Source organism: Danio aesculapii, chromosome 7 (assembly GCF_903798145.1).
Source record: "Danio aesculapii chromosome 7, fDanAes4.1, whole genome shotgun sequence".
Classification (NCBI taxonomy): Eukaryota; Metazoa; Chordata; class Actinopteri; order Cypriniformes; family Danionidae; genus Danio; species Danio aesculapii.
The window spans coordinates 62,073,211-62,093,453 of record NC_079441.1 but is presented as its reverse complement, the minus strand read 5'-3'; the positions used below and the strand labels follow the sequence as shown (position 1 = coordinate 62,093,453).

General features: G+C 34.5%; 1 protein-coding gene across 7 annotated transcripts in view; it reads right to left on the bottom strand.

Annotated features, from left to right (window-relative positions):
* Positions 1-20,243, bottom strand: part of neo1a (neogenin 1a) — a 304,905-nt gene that overhangs the window by 113,288 nt on the left and 171,374 nt on the right. For all 7 annotated transcript variants that reach the window (XM_056462293.1, XM_056462295.1, XM_056462296.1 and 4 more), the window contains exon 4: positions 16,132-16,282. In XM_056462293.1, coding sequence (XP_056318268.1) covers positions 16,132-16,282 — 151 coding nt within the window. The remainder of the gene's footprint in view (positions 1-16,131; positions 16,283-20,243) is intronic.

Genomic DNA, 20,243 nt, shown 5'->3' with positions numbered 1-20,243 from the left:
TAATGTCACACTATTTTCTAAGTCCATTCTTGCAGCTGCGGTGTATCCAGTGTGATGTACGGTACTCTTTATTTCACAAAGAGCGAGCTTCAAATGAAATACCTCACAAGAGGGAAAAATCAATATGAAGAGCTCCGTCTTTTACAATGAGTAAGTGTGTTTATTTTCCCCAGCTGGCCTGAGATGGACCGTCATCAAACCTTTCTTTATTTGTTTTGCAGGTACTTCCAATGGTTAACCAATATTTGGATTCGCACATTACTATATGACCCAAGCCGCAGCCTGCGTAATATGCGCACTTTAGAGGTTTGAATGGAGCAGTGGGTGAAACTGTATTTAGCCCTGAATGTGTCATTAGCTGTTTAGTGCATTGAAAGGCCACAGTCATTCCTAAAGGGACAAACACAGTGGGAAATAGAAGAAATGAGGCAAAATTGGAAATGCAGCCACATAATTCATATGTTCCAGTGGCAAAAGCAGCTGCTGAACATTTGGTTGAATGAATCCTGCAATAGCGAGGCACATGCGGAAATGTCCTGCCAAACAATAAAGCAGACATCCAGCACAACGCATTCCAACCCTTTGCTTTTCATAGCAGCAGTGTGTTCAACTCGTAAATGACGTAGTTTGAGCTTCGTGCGGCCCACCCACTGACCACTCATGGAACTTCTGATGCAGACGGCATGCAAAAACTGCAAAAAACTGCTCACAAAACAAGACAAGCTCCAGTGCTTGAATCCAACCCATCTATCCCATTGCTGTCTTCATACACCCAGTGTATCGTACAGGGTTACCCATAAGGGATTTACTTCTCAAAGTTATGAACAAAGAAACTCTAACTCAGATGTTAACCCTTTATGGGGCACTTAATGAAAAAAAAACTTGCAGTGTTACCGGGTTATTACAATTTTTTTTAATGTGTGTGTATGTATGTATGTATGTATGCATGATTGCATGTATGTATTTACAATATAATTATTTTAGTATACACAATTAAAGTCAGAATTATTAGACCCCCTGAATTATTAGCCCCGTTTATTTTTTCCCTCAATTTCTGTTTAACAGAGAGAAGATTTTTTCAACACATTTTTAAACATAACAGTTTTAATAACTCATTTCTAATAACTGCTTTATTTTATCTTTGCTATGATGACAGTAAATAATTTTTTATTAGATAATTTTCAAGACAGATTTTATATATTTTAATATTAGACAATTTTCTATACAGCTTAACGTAACATTTAAAGGCTTAACTAGGTTAACTAGGCGGGAGAGAGTAATTAGGCAAGTTATTGTATAATGATGGGTTGTTCTGTAGACTATCGAAAAAATATATAGCTTTAAGGGGCTAATAATGTTGACCTTAAAATGTTTTATTAAAAAATTAAGAACAGCTTTTATTCAAGCCGAAATAAAACAAATAAGACTTTCTCCAGAAGAAAAAATATTATCAGACATACTATGAAAATTTCTTTGCTCTGTTAAACATCATTTGGGAAATAGTTAAAAAAGAAATAAAAATTAAAGGGGGGCTAATAATTCTGACTTCAACTGTAAACTATAGTCATTTTAGTAAAGTAGCATACTATATACTACTATATATACCAGTAGTAGTAAATAGTATTATAGTAATTATAGATTACAATGTAGTTATTTTTTATCATAAAAATGTGGTTGGCAACTCTACAATAAGGTTGTATTAGTTATTGTTAGTTAATTTACTAACAAAAACAAAACATTTATCACAGTATTTATTAATCTTTGTGAACATTACATTGTAAAACAAAATTGCTGTAAAATTTACAATATTAATGGCAATTTTGGTTGCCACTGTAAATTTACTGTAAAGATTTGCGACTGACAAAGGAGAGGTTTTAAAAAAAAGCACAGCCTATTAACAAATGTCTATTATATTCAACACGCACATTAAATTATTTTATTTAACTAACCCACTGATCTACACTACTAGTTTGGGGTCAGTTTATTTATTTATTTTTAATTATTCATTTTATTTAATAATTTAATTAAAATTATTCTGTTCATCAAGACGGCATTTATTAAATATATATAAAAAATGTTCAATTGTTTAATAATTATTTTAAAAATATTTTTTATTACTTACACTGTATGTAGCTTCAAATGAAATTATTACTCCTTGTTGCTTTTATTACTATTACCATTAATAATAATAATAATAATAATAATAATAATAATAATAATAATAATATTATTATAAATAATTATAACAATAATAATTAATATTAGAGTGATTTCTGAAGGATCGTGACTTTGAAGACTGGAGTAATTAAGCTGAAAATTCATCATTAAAATCACTGGAATAAATTGTTAAATTAAATTATAAACCACTTTTGAACAGCTATTTTATAGTGCAATTTTTCACAATTTTTACTGTATTTTTAATTAAATAAACGCAGCCTTGGTGAGCAAGAGAAGCTTATTTTAAAACATTTAAATATCCTACTGACCCCAAACTTTTGACTGGTAGTGTATAATGAGAATAATATTAAATTATATTATATTATATTATATTATATTATATTATATTATATTATATTATATTATATTATATTATATTATATTATATTATAGATTAATGGTAGCCTTCTGTCTAACAAACAAAAATGTGTTTTGGCATGGCAGTCAATATAATTAATAGCCACTGCCATGCCTTATGCAGCAAAATCCTCTTTTTAGGCCTGGCATTAAAAGCGTTGATGTTGTCTTTGTTGTTTAGTCCTGTGGTTATGTCACGTTCGATATGCAGACAGGGGCAAGGCCAGAAATTTTTAAATGAGTGGACCTAAATAGGGTGGACCTCAGAGCCTACTCTTAAACTAAGTGTATAATAGCTAATTTCTTATAGTTATGATCTCTGATAATATAGTAATTTATTTAACAAATCACATTTTTGAGAATCCAACCCTTTTGCAAAAATAAATAAATAAATAAAAACTACCAATTTTATTTAATGCTGAAAACGAGTTAAACCAGAATAATATTTTATTATACCTAGCTCTCTCGTAATACTCATTTGTCATTTTATTACTTATGTCCCTGACCAGCAAATAAGAATAGTTCGCTGGCCAGCACTTTTGGTTTCGTTTTCAGAGCTGCTGCGAACTCCAGTCAAAAAGAGCACTCATCAGTGCAATGACCGTCTCATTTTTGTGTGGAGGGGGAATTTAAATTTAATTGGCAAACTTACAATAACTAAAGTGTTCTGTTAATCATCAACATTAAATTACATTCATATTCCGCCTTACACCCGTTACATGTTTTCAATGCAGGTTTTTTCTTTGCTGCTATCTCCGTGGTCTCTGACAAGGGGGAGGCTAAGCCTTCCCCAGCCTTACATACTCTCTGCCTATGCTTACATCCACATATCCTCATATTTATCCTCATAGGCTGTCATATTGCAGTTTTTGACTGTTATGTGCTGTGTTAATTAAATTCCTAGGTTAGACTATACTTTATTCAGTTGGTTTTGTTTCTGTTTGACAGTTTGGTGCCATCTTGTGACTGAATAAAGCATAGGTTAGTGTATACTCTGTCAGCTGCTTTTGTTTCTGTCAGCTTTGCGTTTAATAATAATAATTAACAAACTATTACACCTCAGAACAATGTTTTGTGTCAATTTTTATGTTTTGTGGCAAGAAGACATCTAATAAGTGGGATAAAGTACATCCAGAAGGGTTGTTTTCGCCGATAAGCCTCTCAGGCTTTATTTTTCGATAAAAACCTCCTGGATGTACTTTATTTCCAATGTAATAAGCATGAATCTGGACTTAATAATGCATTACTAAATGTAAACAATAATTAATAAATGTTGTAGAAGTATTGGGCATGGTGGCTCAGTGGTTCTCCCTGTGTTGGCGTGGGTTTCCTTCGAGTGCTCTTGTTCCCCCCCTAGTCCAAAGACATGGGCTATAGGTAAACTGAATAAACTAAATTGTCTGTAGTGTATGTGTGTGAATGTGAGAGTGTATGGGTGTTTCCCAGTACTGGGTTGCAGCTGGAAGGGTATCCGCCGTGTAAAACATATGCTGGATAAGTTGGCAGTTCATTCCGCTGTGGCTACACCTGATGAATAAAGGGACTAAGCCAAAGGTAAATAAATGATAAATGAATGAATGAGGAAGTATTATTCATTGTTAGTAAATAAATTAATTAATGAAACCTCACTGTAAAGTGTGACCCTAATTCTCGTGCTTGGTTTACTGTTTGACAGTCTGTCTGTCTTTCCCTTTTCCTCCCAGCATCTCTGTGTCTGCCAGTGTTTCTCTTTCAGTCGATCCAGCCTGTTGTTTCACTCCCACTAAGAAGCGGCGTGTCCGTGAACCTGCTATTATCTCTCTCAGCTCTGCCCAGTGACTCATCATGGCTCCATCTACTGAGAGACCAACACAGCGAGTGCCAGTGAATCAGAGCAGTTGGTAGGACTCCACGCTCAATAAAGCTCTGTTTGCTTTCTGACGTTGGAAAAACACTTTTCTTCCTGCACACATGTACAGTATGAGAGCTCGAGAGACTGTCTGCGTAGACTGATAGACTGAGTCGATGTTCTGCTCTGTAAAGACAGAAACGATGGATCTCTTGACAGTGAAAGATCAAGTTGTAGGAGTACAAAACACATATTAAACATCAACAAACTAGATTCTTTTCGAGATACTTTACAAATGATGGCTGGACTATATGACAAACATCTCATATCTCGATATAGGTCTTCTCACATCCTGATAACAATATATATGTTACAATATAGTAGTATTTCTGTAAACTCAATTAATTAGTAATTTCTATTTTAACTACAAGTAAAGGAATTTAAAGGAAAAAAAAACATTTTAAAGTATATACTGACTTCATGAAGGGCTAAATACTGCTTGCTGTACTTGCCTTCAGAAAGCATATGCTCTCATGAATAATTAAGAAACAGGGTCTTCTCATAGGATAAGAAAACTCCTCTATGAATAAAAATGAGAAAGACACATGAAGATGAAATTAGCTGACAAAAGCTCAAAATTATCCAGTTTTCCCCACAATTAAAGCTGACAGGTGCTAATGTTGTCTTAAATGATGCTCAACACACACAAATCTGTTAAAAAAATCATGAACCTTTAAGACTGTTATAAAATAAAATTCAAACTTAAACAGGGCTAAATGCTAAATACACACAAACGACATGGTTGAGTCAATGGCCTCTTGCCTCATGACTAAAATTCTATTATACTAAGGGCTCTTCTTAGCCACATATTTTAAATAATGTGTCCAAAAAAGTTAACTCTAGTTGTATACATGTACTTTTTTAACTTTAACTTTAATTCCTTAAAAAACTATAATAATCACTATAAAATAAAAAAACTATAATAGACTAAATAGTCTGTCCAGGTCTGTGTCCTCACCATGTAGCTACAAATACATGGAGAATGTTTATAAAAAACGTTTTTGTAATCGATGTAAATAAACCATAATGGTAAATAGAGTTAATAAATAAAACCTTTGTTATTTTTATTTTATTTTATTTTATTTTATTTTAGATGGATTGATGTGTTTGGATGGGTGTTGTACCCATCGGGTACTGTAGCTTTACATGGACAAAAGAAAATTAAGAACTTTTTAAAAAAAGATTCAAGACCTACAACACAATATTTTATTAAATTTAAGATTTTATGGCCTAAAATTTAGTTTTTGAAATTTAATACATTTTAAGACTGACTCAGACATGTACTCGTTCATACTGTATGTGATAATACAGTAGGGAAAATAAGTTTTGAACACGTCACCATTTTTCTCGGAAAACATATTTCTAAAGGTGCCGTTGACTTGAAATTTTCACCAGATGTTGACAGCAACCTAAAAAATCCATATATCCAAAGACAACTAATCTTATTAGATTACATATGAAGTTGTGTTTAATAAAATGAAATGGCACAGAGAAAAAATTTTGAACACACAAAGAAAGGGAGATGTAGAAAAGCAATGAAAGCCCAGACAGCAGCTGAAATCTCTCAGTAATTCTTCAGCAACTCTCTGCCCTTCCTCATTGTAAATAAATATTAGCAGTTCAGTTCAACATCTGCATGACCAGGAGGATGAAGATGAAACCAGGGTGGACATTTCAGCAAGACAATGATCCAAAACACAGCCAAGGAAACTCTCAAATGCATTTAGAGAAAGAAAATCAAGCTGTAGAATGGCCCAACTAATCACCTGACTTGAATCCAATAAAAAATACTAATTAAAAATCAGATTTGATAGACGAGACCCACAGAACCATCAAGATTTTTACACTCTGTTGAAGTATGTGAAAACCAAAAACTCACACCTGAGCAATTCAAGTGACCTCATTCTCCATATGAGAGGCGTCTTTAAGCTGCCATCACCAAAAAAGCCCTTTTTACAAAATATTAAAGACATTTCAGTAGTTCAGTACTTTCTCCTTGTGTCATTTCATCGTTATTACACATAACTCATTTTTCAGATGTCTGTTTTATTATATTTTTATTTTTGCTCCTTTAGAAATATTATTGCCAGGAAAAAAAAAAAAACATGACGTGTTCAATACTTACTTTCCTCGCTATATTTCTCACATTATTTAGAACTTCAGGGCAAATGTTTGATTAAAAATACAAAAATATAAAATAAATATGAAATATTTGTCAAAAACCGATGATTGTAGGTCCAACATAAAAATATTGAGAAATAAAATGCTAAATGTAAACATTGCACGATAGCCACTTTCTATGTCTGCATCCCACAATGGCGTGTAATATTGCACTCATATAAATGATGATTATATATTACTGCAATCAATGTATTATTGAGACACCACAAAATAAACTATAGAGCATGAAAGTGAAACAATAGACTTTTTATTTTGCCCATATGATGCAAACAGTATCATCATATTGCACAGCCCTATTCCAAACTATTGATTTATAATCATTTTGGCCACCACCAAATGAACACGATGTGCTATCAAAGATCACTTCACATATCAATTAAGCATTAAATATTGTAAAAATATACATTTCAGATATAATAATATTAATGGAATAAAAGACTATTTAGTATAGTTGTATAGTTGAAGTTTACCAATAAATAATGAAATAATAATTTGCTGTTGGTTTTCTCGCCCTGAGGTAATCACATGATTGTTTTTGTTAAGACTGTCAAAGAAATCCACAGGACTGCTTCCTGAGTATGGATTAAAGGTAAAATGTTGTAAACATTGTTCAGTTTCATGCACAGAGCAATCTTTTTCACTTTATAAGAGCTCACTGACTTTTTTTTTTTACTCTGAACTTGCCTGAGTTGTTATCTTACATTATCAGAATCTCAAATGACCACATTAAAAAAGTATTTATGTAGTACGTTTCAAGTACATTATCATGTAATACAATTCATTTTTAAAAATACATGCCTTTAACATTTCAATAGAAATGACTTTTATTCGCATATTAAAAACATACTTGTCACAATCACCAACAATCCATTTCTTGCAGATCGCTGATAAAAACACAGATCGCTAAAGATCTACAAATCTGCCGTTACATGGACTACAGATCCAGTCATGCACAACACACTCACACCTGTTCCGATTGTCCGCTGATTGCTAACACACACAGCTGAAGCTGTTCAAAACTGATTACATGAACTTTAAAAGCAGCACAGACACTCACACACTCGTTGCTGAGTCTTGTTATACTGAATTGTGAACATTACAACACGTTTTCCTTTGCCTTGTCTTGCCATATTTGACTTTCGCTGTGTTTAATTGTTTATTCCTGTCTACTGGCTGCCTTTTGAACACTCGTCTGTTATTTGACTATGACTCTGGATTCTCTGTATGTACCTGATTGTCCCCGTGTTGACCGTTGCTTGCCTGACTATTCTTAATAAACCTGCATTTGGATCCGCACTCCTTTGTCAGCGTCCACTTCACATTACAATACTATATATGCAAATCATTACATTTAATTGCCATTAAACTGTAATTTAATTCATTTAAAAACTCTTATTATAAAAGTTGCTATATTCCACTTGTTTTCCATATATATATTTGGTATGTGCTGGTCATTAGTGACCTCTCCCTGTGGTCGAACATTACACCGCCAGACTCTATTACCGGCAGCATAAATTTGATATCAAGAGAGCGTGAGCTGAAAACAGCATTTAATCTTGTTAATACATATCCCGAACAAAAGGGCTGCAGAAATTATAGGCCATTAACATTGATAAGCAACTCTGCCAATGGCCATCCCGCAGTAATTTCAGCCAACCTTTATAGATCAGGAGAGTGGCAGACAATGATCAACCCCGCAAATTGGATTTTAAATGGGGTTCCAGCAAAGGGGAACAAGAGGAGAGGATGAACGACTCATTGGTTGATCGGTATTTCAAGTTTTAACGAGCTAGTGTGGATGACAACTACTCAAGGCTACATTTTTTTAAAATAACTTTTTATAGGTTTTAACCTTTTGTTTTATAGGGCAGTATAGTGGAGACAGGAAAGTGTTGGGAGCAGAGAGTGGAGAATGATCGGCAAATGACCTTAAGCTGGGAATCGAACTCGAGTCCCCATGAGCAGCTCAGTGCCATATGTCAACACACTAACCACATTATCTTTATAAATAATTAATTCAATAAATAAATAAATCCAAAACACTTTCAAAAAAACATAATAATAATTGAATAAATAAATCCAAAACATTTTAAATAAATAAATAAATCCAATACACTATTTCAAAAATAAATCCATAACATTTCCAAAAAAAACATATTTATGATTAAATAAATAAATCCAAAACACTTACAAAATATATTTATGATTAAATAAATAAATCCAAAACACTTACAAAATATATTTATGATTAAATAAATAAATCCAAAACACTTACAAAATATATTTATGATTAAATAAATAAATAAATCCAAAACACTTAAAAAACATATTAATAAATAAATAAATAAATAAATAAATAAATAAATAAATAAATAAATCCAAAACACTTAAAAAACATATTAATAAATAAATAAATAAATGAATAAATCCAAAACACTTAAAAAACATATTAATAAATAAATAAATAAATGAATAAATCCAAAACACTTTGCGCGCATCACATCACCCGTGCGCACAGGTGTTCATCCTCTCATTCGGTATTCACCTGCTTTCTTTTGTTTGCGTGAACACATTTCAGTCAGTCGTGCTGCTTCTCGATTCTTAGATCACATTTGCACGAATACTGGGCCATCTTTATTGTCGAACTCTGCTTTTAAGAAAACTACAATTTAAAAATGATGTTCAACCAGCCAAAGTGTCTATAGTGGGAGCGGCTGTCTAACCCGCCACAGCTGATATCTACCCGCAATTGGCGGGTGTTAATGTCAAGCTCTGTTGACTAATATGGTAAGGTTGTATGCAAAACCAGCACTCTATTGTATAGACAGACATAGCAATTTGAGTTCTGAATAAGCCAAATAGGCTTGACATGCCTGTTTACTGTAGTACAATGTATTAAATAAATATTTAATTAAATAAATACTATTAATTAAATGTTTGTCTATGTATTAAACAAATAAAACTGACACTTTTCTAATTAAATGGCATAAATTTAAATATTTTTTAAACCTACAGGCTAATTCACTAATTTAACATTCTGAATCATAATAACAAGTATATTTTTTAATACAAGACAACACGAGATGTTTCTATTCTATCTCTGTCAGTGACCCTGACAGTTAAAATGAGTACATTCACTAAATGGTTCTGTCACTGTATTTAATCTTTTCTGTGCATGAGTGTATGGACTAGTTAACGCCACACACACTGTGATGTGTTTTATATTTGTAGTTCATTTTAAAATAAGAATAGCGAAGTGTTTGTTAAGAGTTACATTTCCGTTGGTGGAGGTGAGCATTGAGGAAACAGTATATGGGAAACCCGATTGCTCCTCTGTGACATTGGTATAAGTGATCCACGTGTATCTATAGCAAATAAGCAGATATTATAATAAGTTTTCGATAAACACACACCTTGTTCTCTTGCTCTGCACAGCTGTGGTTTGCTGATCAAATGGAAAACAAAATACGGGGACGAGCCAAATTCTGCTGCTGTTTTCATATCAAATTTAAAGAGGACTGAGATGTTAGTTTAGTGTACAGTTTATGAGCTAATCGCAAAAATTGTAGGGGGGCCGAGTAGAAATATAGGGGGGCTGTAAATAGGCCTAGCGACGCCCATGCCATCATCCTTTAAAAATGTATTTTGTGTTTTACAGAAGAAACTGTGATGGTGAATAAATGAATTTAGATTTTTGGGATGAACTTTCCCTTAATGGATGCTCACTGGGCTCTACCAAAGCGTACCAAACCGAACCGTACCGTACCACTCAGTGGAAACGGGCCTTATGTATTACATCACTGTAATTGTGTGTATTTAAATACAGTGTCTAAACAAAGAAAATATTCACACAATATGAACTCAGTGCTTCTGAGGTATAGAAATATCCGGAGACGCATATTTCACAGCACGATCAAAGGAAGCGGGAACATGCTTTGTGTGATATTTAAATTGTGACTTAAGGTTCGAGGGGATTGAAGTCACACTTCATACAGACCCCAATATGAGGCAATCAACAGTCACTTTCTCTGTGTTCTTTCATCTGTCTGCTTGCTCTTGTTCTGCCTCTCTGACTCGTCCGTTTACCGCGGTTAATCCCCACAGCACAGCCACTTTCTGAAGCAGTCAGGCATCTTCACATAGAGCCTGCTTTCATAAATTCAGATATAGTTGAAGTGGAATTTTCTTTTCAAATATTTCTCAAATTATGCTCAACAGAGCAAGGAAATTTTCACAGTAATTCCTATAATATTTTTTCTTCTGGAGAAAGGCTTATGTGTTTTACTTCAGCTAGAATAAAAGCAGTTTAAAAATTTTTATAAACCATTTTAGGGTCAATATTATTAGCCCCCTTATAGCAATATACAATGATTTGCTTAATTACCATAATTTGCTTAATTAACCTAGTTAAGTCATTAAATGTAGCTTTAAGCTAAATACTAGTATCTTGAAAAATATCTAGTAAAATATTATGTACTGTCATCCAGTGTTGGGTAATAACATGTTACTAGTAATGTGTTACTATAATCGCATTACATTTGACAATAACTAATACATTAATTATTAAATATATTAACTTGGTTATCATTACAATATGATGCGTTTGTCTGCTGCTAAATTAATGAATTTTGGCTGCACTCTATCTTCCTGTTTACAGCGGCGATACATTGTGCGATTAGTGGATGCCAACCCACCACTAAAGAAGACGCGTAGTGTACGAGGCGCCATACTGGACAAAAGTCAAGTGAAAGCAGAGAGACCGAATGCGCGTGAGGTACACAAAGTGTGCGCGCGAGAGACCGAATATTCTTGAGAGAGACCAGTTGCACGTGAGAGAGGCCAAGTGTGCGTGCGAGAGAGAATGAATGCACACGAGGTAGACCGAGTGTGTGAGAGACGAAGAGACTATTAACATTCCTATTAATTACTATTACTACTATGTTTGTTGTTTAAAATAATTCAGTACACATTTGCACGCAACAAATTTGATTTTCACTTTGAATACACACAGTTTATTGCCATAAGTTGCTGACATACCATGTTTAATTTATGGTTAGTATGAAAATTGTTCATAGATTTCATTTTTGAGCAGCTCTTTTGTTTTTGTTTTGTTTAAAATGCATAACATTTATGGTTGTCCATAACAGTTTTTTTGGTGCTGAGTTTCACAAAATTGATTCTCAATGATAATTCTTATTACAGTACTTTCATTTATTTATTTCATAAAGCTTTTGTGTTTGTTGTATTTAGTTTCTATTTAAAGGTTTGAAGGAACATGTTTAAGGGTTAAATTTAAACTTTTATGACACTGAAGCAGCTTTAGTTTTGGCTTTTTTGTTTCTGAATATATCATTCAGCTGGTTTATCACATTGTGACATTTTTATGTTTGTGCTGCTAGTCTGACTTAAATAAAACATATGTGTTTAAAACATTTTTTTTTATTCAAGTTTGTCTTTGTGTTTTAGTTGTGAGAAAACAAGTTAATAAAAACTGTGAAGTTGATCAACAGTTTTTTCTTCATGCAGCACTTACAGTTGAAGTCAAAATTCTTAGCCCCCCTTTGAATTAATATTATGATGTTTAACAGAACAAGGACATTTTCACAGTATGTCTGATAATATTTTTTCTTCTGCAGAAATTCTTAATTGTTTTATTTCGGCTAAAATAAAACCAGTTTTTAATTTAAAAAAAAACATTTTAAGGTCAAAATGATTAAATCTTTAAGCTATATATTTTTTCCGACTGTCTAAAGAACAAACCATCGTTATACAATAACTTGCTTAATTACCCTAACCTGCCTAGTTAACCTAATTAAGCTACTTAAGTTTTAATGTCACTTTAAGCTGAATAGAAGTGTGTTGAAAAATATTTAGTAAAATATTAATTACTGTCATCACGGCAAAGATAAAATAGAGTTATTAAAACTATTATGTTTAGAAATGTGGAAAAAATCTCTCCATTTTAACAGAAATTGGAGAAAAAATTAACGGGAGGCTAATAATTCAGGAGGGCTAATTATTCTGACTCCAACTGTAAGTGATGTTATACATGCGCGCATTAAAAATGTTCTTTTGAAAAGTAACTCAAAATGACTTTTAATAGTAATGCATTACTTTTTGGTGTAAGTAATTGATAAAGTAATTGAGTTATTTTTTTGAATGAAGTATCTAGTAACTGTAACTAGTTACTATTTTTCAGTAACTAGCACAACGCTGCTGTCATCAAGGCAAAGATAGAAGAAATCAGTTATTAGAAATGAGTTATTAAAACTATTATGATTAGAAATGTGTTGAAAAAAATCTTCTCTCCGTTAAACAGAAATTGGGGAGAAAATATACAGGGGGTCTAATAATTCAGGCGGGCTAATAATTCTCCAACTGTATGTAACAGGGTTCTCGAATCCCTCATTCAATCACTGTCTGATACAAATCTTCTTACAAACATTCCCAATAGCTCTTAGATTAATCATTCCCAATTACTGACTGACAGTCCAAACCCCGTAATCTCAGAGGCACTTTTTAATTGTCAACAACAAAACATTTTTATCAGTCATCTGTTTCTGAGGGCATTCAGTGCTGAAATTACCTCAGCCCTTGTTTCACAAACAGCTCCACTGATTAATGAAGCCCCATTGTGAAGATGGCAACTCTGGGGATACTTGCGTTTAAGCCAATGAATGGGGTTATTATTGTTATGACAAACCTACCATTAGGCGATTATTAGTGGTGTTTACAAAGGCAAGCCATTCTATTACAATCGCTCATAGAAAGGGTTAGGGATTTGAGCAAAATAATAAACTACATAACTTTGGCATGAAACTTGTTCTGGGCTGTGTTTCACAAAACAACGAGGAAAACTTGTGGCTGAACTACTAATAGTATGATGAATCGTTTAGGGAAAAAAAAACAATGTTGTGACAAGTATGAATACAGTTACACTGTAAAAAAAATGCGTTCATGTCGTCCCAACACAAATCGATTAAGTTAACTTAACATAACTCAACATAAAACAATTAAGTTGTCCCAAAAAGCATCTTAATAATTGTGTTGTTTCTGCTCATTTGAAATAAATAGTTTGAACAAGCAGCAAAAATCATTATTTTAGTGTGTGCCAGAGTTCGTTTGAACCACATAAGACGTACTTACGTTTGTATCGAGTTAGGTATTTGAGCACGTTCTTAAACACAACTGATTGGCCATTGTGTTCACATGCTCAACAGAAATGACTGTGATTGGCTGTGAATGTCATCGGTGCAGACACAGATACATTGACACTGTGTTTCAAAGCGGTGTTATATTAGCGTGAAATGGACGTTTTTAAAATATTAGTAACGATTGGTTCCGATCTTGATACTTTTGACAAGCCTAGACATTGTGCTTACGTAATGACATTTCTCAAGGTATCATTACTTGTGAAAATAATCAATCTTTTTGAAGGCCTTAAGGTCTCGTGAAATTAAATTATTTTTAGATGTTAGTATCAGGAAGTTAGACTTAAGGATAAATATAAGCTAGTGCGCTCCAAAACTGACAAAATTTACATTTAGAAGATATAAAAAACCTGTTATAAAGCTTGCAGTTTGTCACATCAGTCTAAATGGATCAACGATCTTTTGTCATTACCTCATACGATGGTTCCTCATCAAATCTTCTGACCAATCAATTTTGAATTAAAAAAATGCACATTTGAAAAAGAACATCATGGGACCTTTAAAAAGAAAGAGAAATCCTTGGTTTTAGCTTCACAGCAAGTGGCACTCGTGTCGTTCAAGACACGGTTTGTGTTTCTGATTGAGCAAATCAGTTGTCAAATGCAAACGATTACTTTTCATGAGTCCAACATCCCACTGTGCAAAAAATCCAATGTAAGTGAAAGTCATCTTTCACTATTGACCTGCTGTACTGTTGTTAAACAGAGAAAAACCTTTTACATGTAACTTTTAGCATATACTTGCTTTTGATGACCAATCAAAAGGTGTGAAGCACCAAGACGAGCTCATACTAATTAGGCTATTGTTGTTTTCCATGAATTTTCAAGTGAACTTTTTTCAAGAACAGCTGGTAACTTTGCCTAATAAATGACATCAGACTACATTTATAATTAAATTGTTGTATTTGCTAATCTCATAACATTATTTATAAAACTGTAATATAGAACTTACAATTAAAATGCATATTTGTAAATAAATTCTTAGTAGTAAAATAGTAATTGAAAAAATTGTAGGAAACATTTCTGCTACATCAAAATGTGCGGTTTTGAAAAACCCACACAAAAAGCTCCCAACACAACTTTGAGAAAAGATGTGTACAGAGACATCCTGAATGAAAACCTGCTTTAGAGTGCTCTTGACCTCAGACTGGGGCGATGGTTCATCTTCCAGCAGGACTATGACCCAAAGCACACCGCCAAAATATCAATGGAGTGGCTTCACAACAACTCGGGTGAATGTACTTGAGTGGCCCAGCCACAGCCCAGACCTAAATTCTATTGAACCTCTCTGGAGAGATCTGAAAATGGCTGTACACCATCGCTTCCCATCCAACCTGATAGAGCTTGAGAGGTACTGCAAACACTAATGGGCCAAAATTCCCAAAGACAGGTGTGCTAAGCTTGTGGAATCATATTCAAAAAGACTTAAGGCTTTAATTGCTGCCAAAGGTGCATCAACAAAGTATCGAGCAAAGGCTGTGAATACTTATGTACATGTGATTTTTCAGGGTTTTTATTTCTAATAAATTTGTTACAACTTCAAAAAAATCTTTTTTTCACATTGTCATTATGGGGTATTGTGTGTAGAACTTTGAGAAAATAAATTATTTTAATCTATTTTGGAATAAGGCTGTAACATAAAAAATGTGGAAAAAGTGAAGTGATATGAATACTTTCCAGATGCACTGTATAACAATGATATATAATGTGTATAATACATTTAGACTTCCTTTATGTGTAAACCCTGCTGGTAACTTCATTAACAGTATGTTCAGTATTCAATCTTGAGAACATCAGCTGATGTCAATCTGTGGGTCACACGTGCCCTCTGGACAGCGAGCAGCTAATGAGAATCGAGCATGAAAAAGTGGCTTCCCAGGTCTAATCTGTGAACAGCCTGCCAGTGTTTCTCCGGGAGAGGTGTGAGAGAGATTGTGTGTGTAGTAGACACCAGCAGTCTTGACTGGCATTTACACCTCTCAGGCGGGCGCCGTCACTCTAATTATTTCCTCGGGCAGCTGGGACGGGGCAGTGTGCCAGCCCAACAGCAGACGTACACAGAGAGTGATCTCTAAAAGTGGACACTGCTGCCACAGCGGGACTCAAAGCTCATGTTCGTCACGCCGAGGAATCAATGACCTGTTAGTGGAAATCACTGTCTGATTCAGAGCTCGGCAGCTATTAATAACAGTGTCTCCATCCACTCGGGAGATCTGCGAAGACTAAAACGCTGTCTAATGATAAAGAAGAAGAAAAAAAGAGAGAAGTCATTGCCTACCTGTCCTCGACGAGCTGGTCTTTGTACATCCATGTGATGTCAGGAGTGGGATATCCCGTCACCACACAGGGGAGGAGGACACTTTCGCCGACCAGTTTAGACACATGTTGAGGCTCCTGGAGAAACTCCAGCGTCCTTTTCTCACCAGATTCTGCACAAAATCGAGAAATGAATGCAGTGAGTGCTAACAAAACACAATATCACAAACGTAAATCATTTCTGACACTCTCAAGGGGTTCGGTTTGCTTGATCTGTGTCAGCAGTGTATTTTTCAACCCAGGCTTCTTGAAGATATGTGCCCAGGGCTACATATTTGGGAACCACAAAACAGGTGCCCAGGGATACGAATTGCAGGTTTTTTCACAAATCCACTAGAGCAGTGGTCCTCAACCACCGGGTCGCAGGACCGGTACCGGTCAGTGGATTAATTGGTACAGGGCTGCACAAGAAATCATTAAGTTTTCCATTTTATTTATTATCTGAGTCTGAACGATCTTTTATTTTAAAAAGTCTTCTATTTTGAAAAATGCACATTTCAAAAAAAGAAATTCATGGGGCCTTTAAATCGTTTTCTCTTGCATCTTGGTCCCTTGAGCACCCAAATTTAACCCACAAGCAGCAAAATGAGTAAGAAACGAGGGGAAAAGGTTCAGTGAAGGACCCGTGAACTGCCAAGGAATAGATCCACAACCCATTTGTCAATAAATCAGGTGAATCCACTGCTGGAGATCCCACGCATATCGCGTTTTTTTTCTAGAGGTCGCACAGGTTCGTTATTTCTAAGCAGCGTGACACGGCGTGACGCACTCATGTCTTCCATACCAGATGCACCAAGTTGAATGAATCCCGCAAACGCACTGCAAGTCACAAGACAAGACCTGACCGATCAGCTTTGTATTTTTTTTCCATAAATAAAACTTGTACCAGAGTGACAGCAAAGTTTTGTCAGCTTGTCTTTTTCTGAGAAAACGGTTGATGATCGCCTAGCTACGCCCTTCCCCCAGTCCGTGATGAAGAAGGGCATACTCACACTATATACAGTTGCCTTGAATCGGGCCGAAGCATGCTTGTCCCCCCTCCCGTCTCCCTCGATGATCTGCACTTACATTGCATTCGCACCTGAGCACACTTATGTCATTGATGTTCATTAAGAAGCGCTCTCGCTCAGCACAGTGGAAAATTTCTTTAGTTATATCGTTTTAGTCGTTTGGGATGCAGTGACATGCAGTCAAATATATAAACAGATCAGTCACTTTTGACGCTCATAAACAATCATAAAGTCCTCGTGCTGCAGGAATTAGGAGGTTTGCTGACGATGCAGCTGACGTGCAGTGAGGGGTTTGTGTCTTTAATAATCTACGACCGTTTGCGTTCATTGAACAGTACGAATCATTAATAACCACATATGAAACAGTTCCTTAAGTCACATCTCGTCTTCAGTTTCGGGCACAGTCGTGCTTTGCACTCACACTAGTGAACCGTGCTCTGATACACCTTTTCCAACCGGGCCAGGACCGGACAACTGAACCATGCCTGAGCCAGATTCAGAGCACTCACTTTTCTCAAACGATACAGGAAACGGGCACGGTTCAGATTGCATAGTCTGAGTACGCCCGAAAAGGTTAAGGACCACTGCACTAGCGGCCAGCTACATTTTTGACAATCTCAAATACGTTATTTAGCCATGTTTTCTCATATGTTCCATTAATCGTAAATCAACCAGAGGCTGCTGTGTACATTTCTGTGAATCTCAAATATCACGTTTGCTCATCGCATTTACACACCCTTCTCGCTCGAGTCTGTGAGAAGATGGCCTGCTTGTAGTCCAAAATACATTAGCTTGCTATAAACTGACCACCCACCCCTTCTCTAACCCAACCTTTAGTGTTTTCAGAAGCAAACTAGAAAAGTGCGCTTTTACCATGATTTTACATTGCTTTTATTTATTATTATTTTTTACCTGGTTCAGGCACTGTCCTTCTTTTCATTTTCTCTTTAATCCACTAAAGTTCGCTTATGCCTTTTTTGACAAAAAATATCTTAATTGCCCACGTTTTCTCATGCATGTTATTTCTCGTAAATCCACTAGAGGCCGCTGTGTACATTTCTGCAATGTTCACACAGATTTCTTTCTTTTATATATTTTTTTTACCTAGTTTCTGGAACCATTCTTTGCTAGATTTGAACACCAGTCCGCTTCACGTCCCAAGTCTGACACCATACAAGGTGAGCTACCGAGCAAACTGGTCACGCTAGAAAAGTCATCCATATGGAGGTAAGTGGTCGGTGGGAGCATGAAAAGGAAAAGAAGTTGTCAGTATAGCGTTCATTTTACAAACAAAATGCAGCCCGAAGTATGCCAGGACACCTATTTGCAGTTTCCTAAATATGTAGCCATGGGAAGTATCCCCAATGAGCCTGTCTTGGTACTGTTGCCTAGTCCAACCGACATTGTATTACAGGTCTAATATACTGATATACATGCAATTTTCCTACAGTCCATGTGAACCAGAAGCTGCAGTAAATTTAATTTCTGTATGTCGATGTACTTCCGACTGAAACGGAATATTGAGTAGGGGGCGGGGCTTTCTTTTTGCACATCATTCTCTTGTAGCAAACTAACGGTAAAATGGGCGTGGTTAAGAATATTATTGCTAACAACGAACGTCAGCAGAGAAGGACAGCCACTCCAAATGCAGAATCAAATGGTTAGACTTACCAAAACAAATGTTAGGTTTTTTTTTTTTTTTTTTTTTTTTTTTTTTTCAGTGGATGAACCTTCAAGGATTAAATATTACCTAAGCAATAAGATGTTCACTAGCAAAATAAACATTGTAAATTTGATTTTATGCAAACTAACTGAGTCCATTCACAACAAATCGTGAGACACTTTTATTATGGTTTCCAACATTTCATTGATTGATTTTTCTTTCATTATGTTTTTTTTAAGTAAATTTAAATATTTAAAAACATTTTGACTATGTTAACCTTTTAAACCTTGTTTATTTACCCATAATTATTTGGAACTGGTACAGATTTAACAAACAATATCTTTAATCAGAAAATCAGATGTACCTATAATATCATAAAAGATGTATGTGAAATAATAGTATAAATAAACAAATCCAAAATGCACAGACCCTTGTTAATGTTTGCCACAAAAATTACAAAAAAACTGCTAATTCTTTTTGTTGATTTAAATGTTATGTGATTAAAAAAACTTGGTGGATTGCCTTAAATTTTTCAACATGTTTAAGTCAATTGAACAAAACTGTGATAATACTGAAAACTGAAAAGTGATAAATTTGGTCACTATAATCATGCTATGAAATTGTCACACCATTACATCTCTAATACATTATTTATAGAATGCATTTTAATGTTTACAATCTACAGTCTACATTCAACCCTTTAGGCTTATGTTTTCAGTTTAATACTCATTGTTTATTTATCTCAGCGAGGATGAACAGGCGTTTTATTTGCTCCTTTACATGTTGGCTTGTGCTCCAGGTTTAGTGTGATAACCTCAGCAGGTGACGCTGCTTTGGGCCTGATTTATGTTATCTAATATCTCACTATGAGCCTTGAAAAATAAATCTGCATGCTGAATATCTGCCTCAAAGGAGCTCATTCCTCCTTAACTTCAGCATAAATCACATTGTTCTCTTTGATAACGCCACACATAGCTTTAAATCTCTCTCTCTCTTCATGCAATTGTGCGCGTTTCAGTATCAGCTCAGAATAAATATCTTTTTTATTGTCAGAGTTTGTTCTTTTTGGAGGAAAATGCTTTACAAATTAATTAAAGACCTTTTTAGGGATTTTTTTTCTTTACAAATGCTAAAGTTTAGTTTTAAAGGCAAAGTATACTGTAGAATTGATCTTTTACAGACCATGCATTAGTAAATTGGTGATTAGGAAAAAGCTCAAATTAAAAGTCATTTTTTTGGATTGCAATAAAAAAACATTTCAACATTTATATAAAAGTATGAATTAGTGCTGGGGAAAGATGAATTATATTGAAATATATAGATAAAATATTTGTATTATACATCATTTGTTTCATTTATTAATATACTTTATATCTAAGTGTAAATAAACATTTTCTCAAA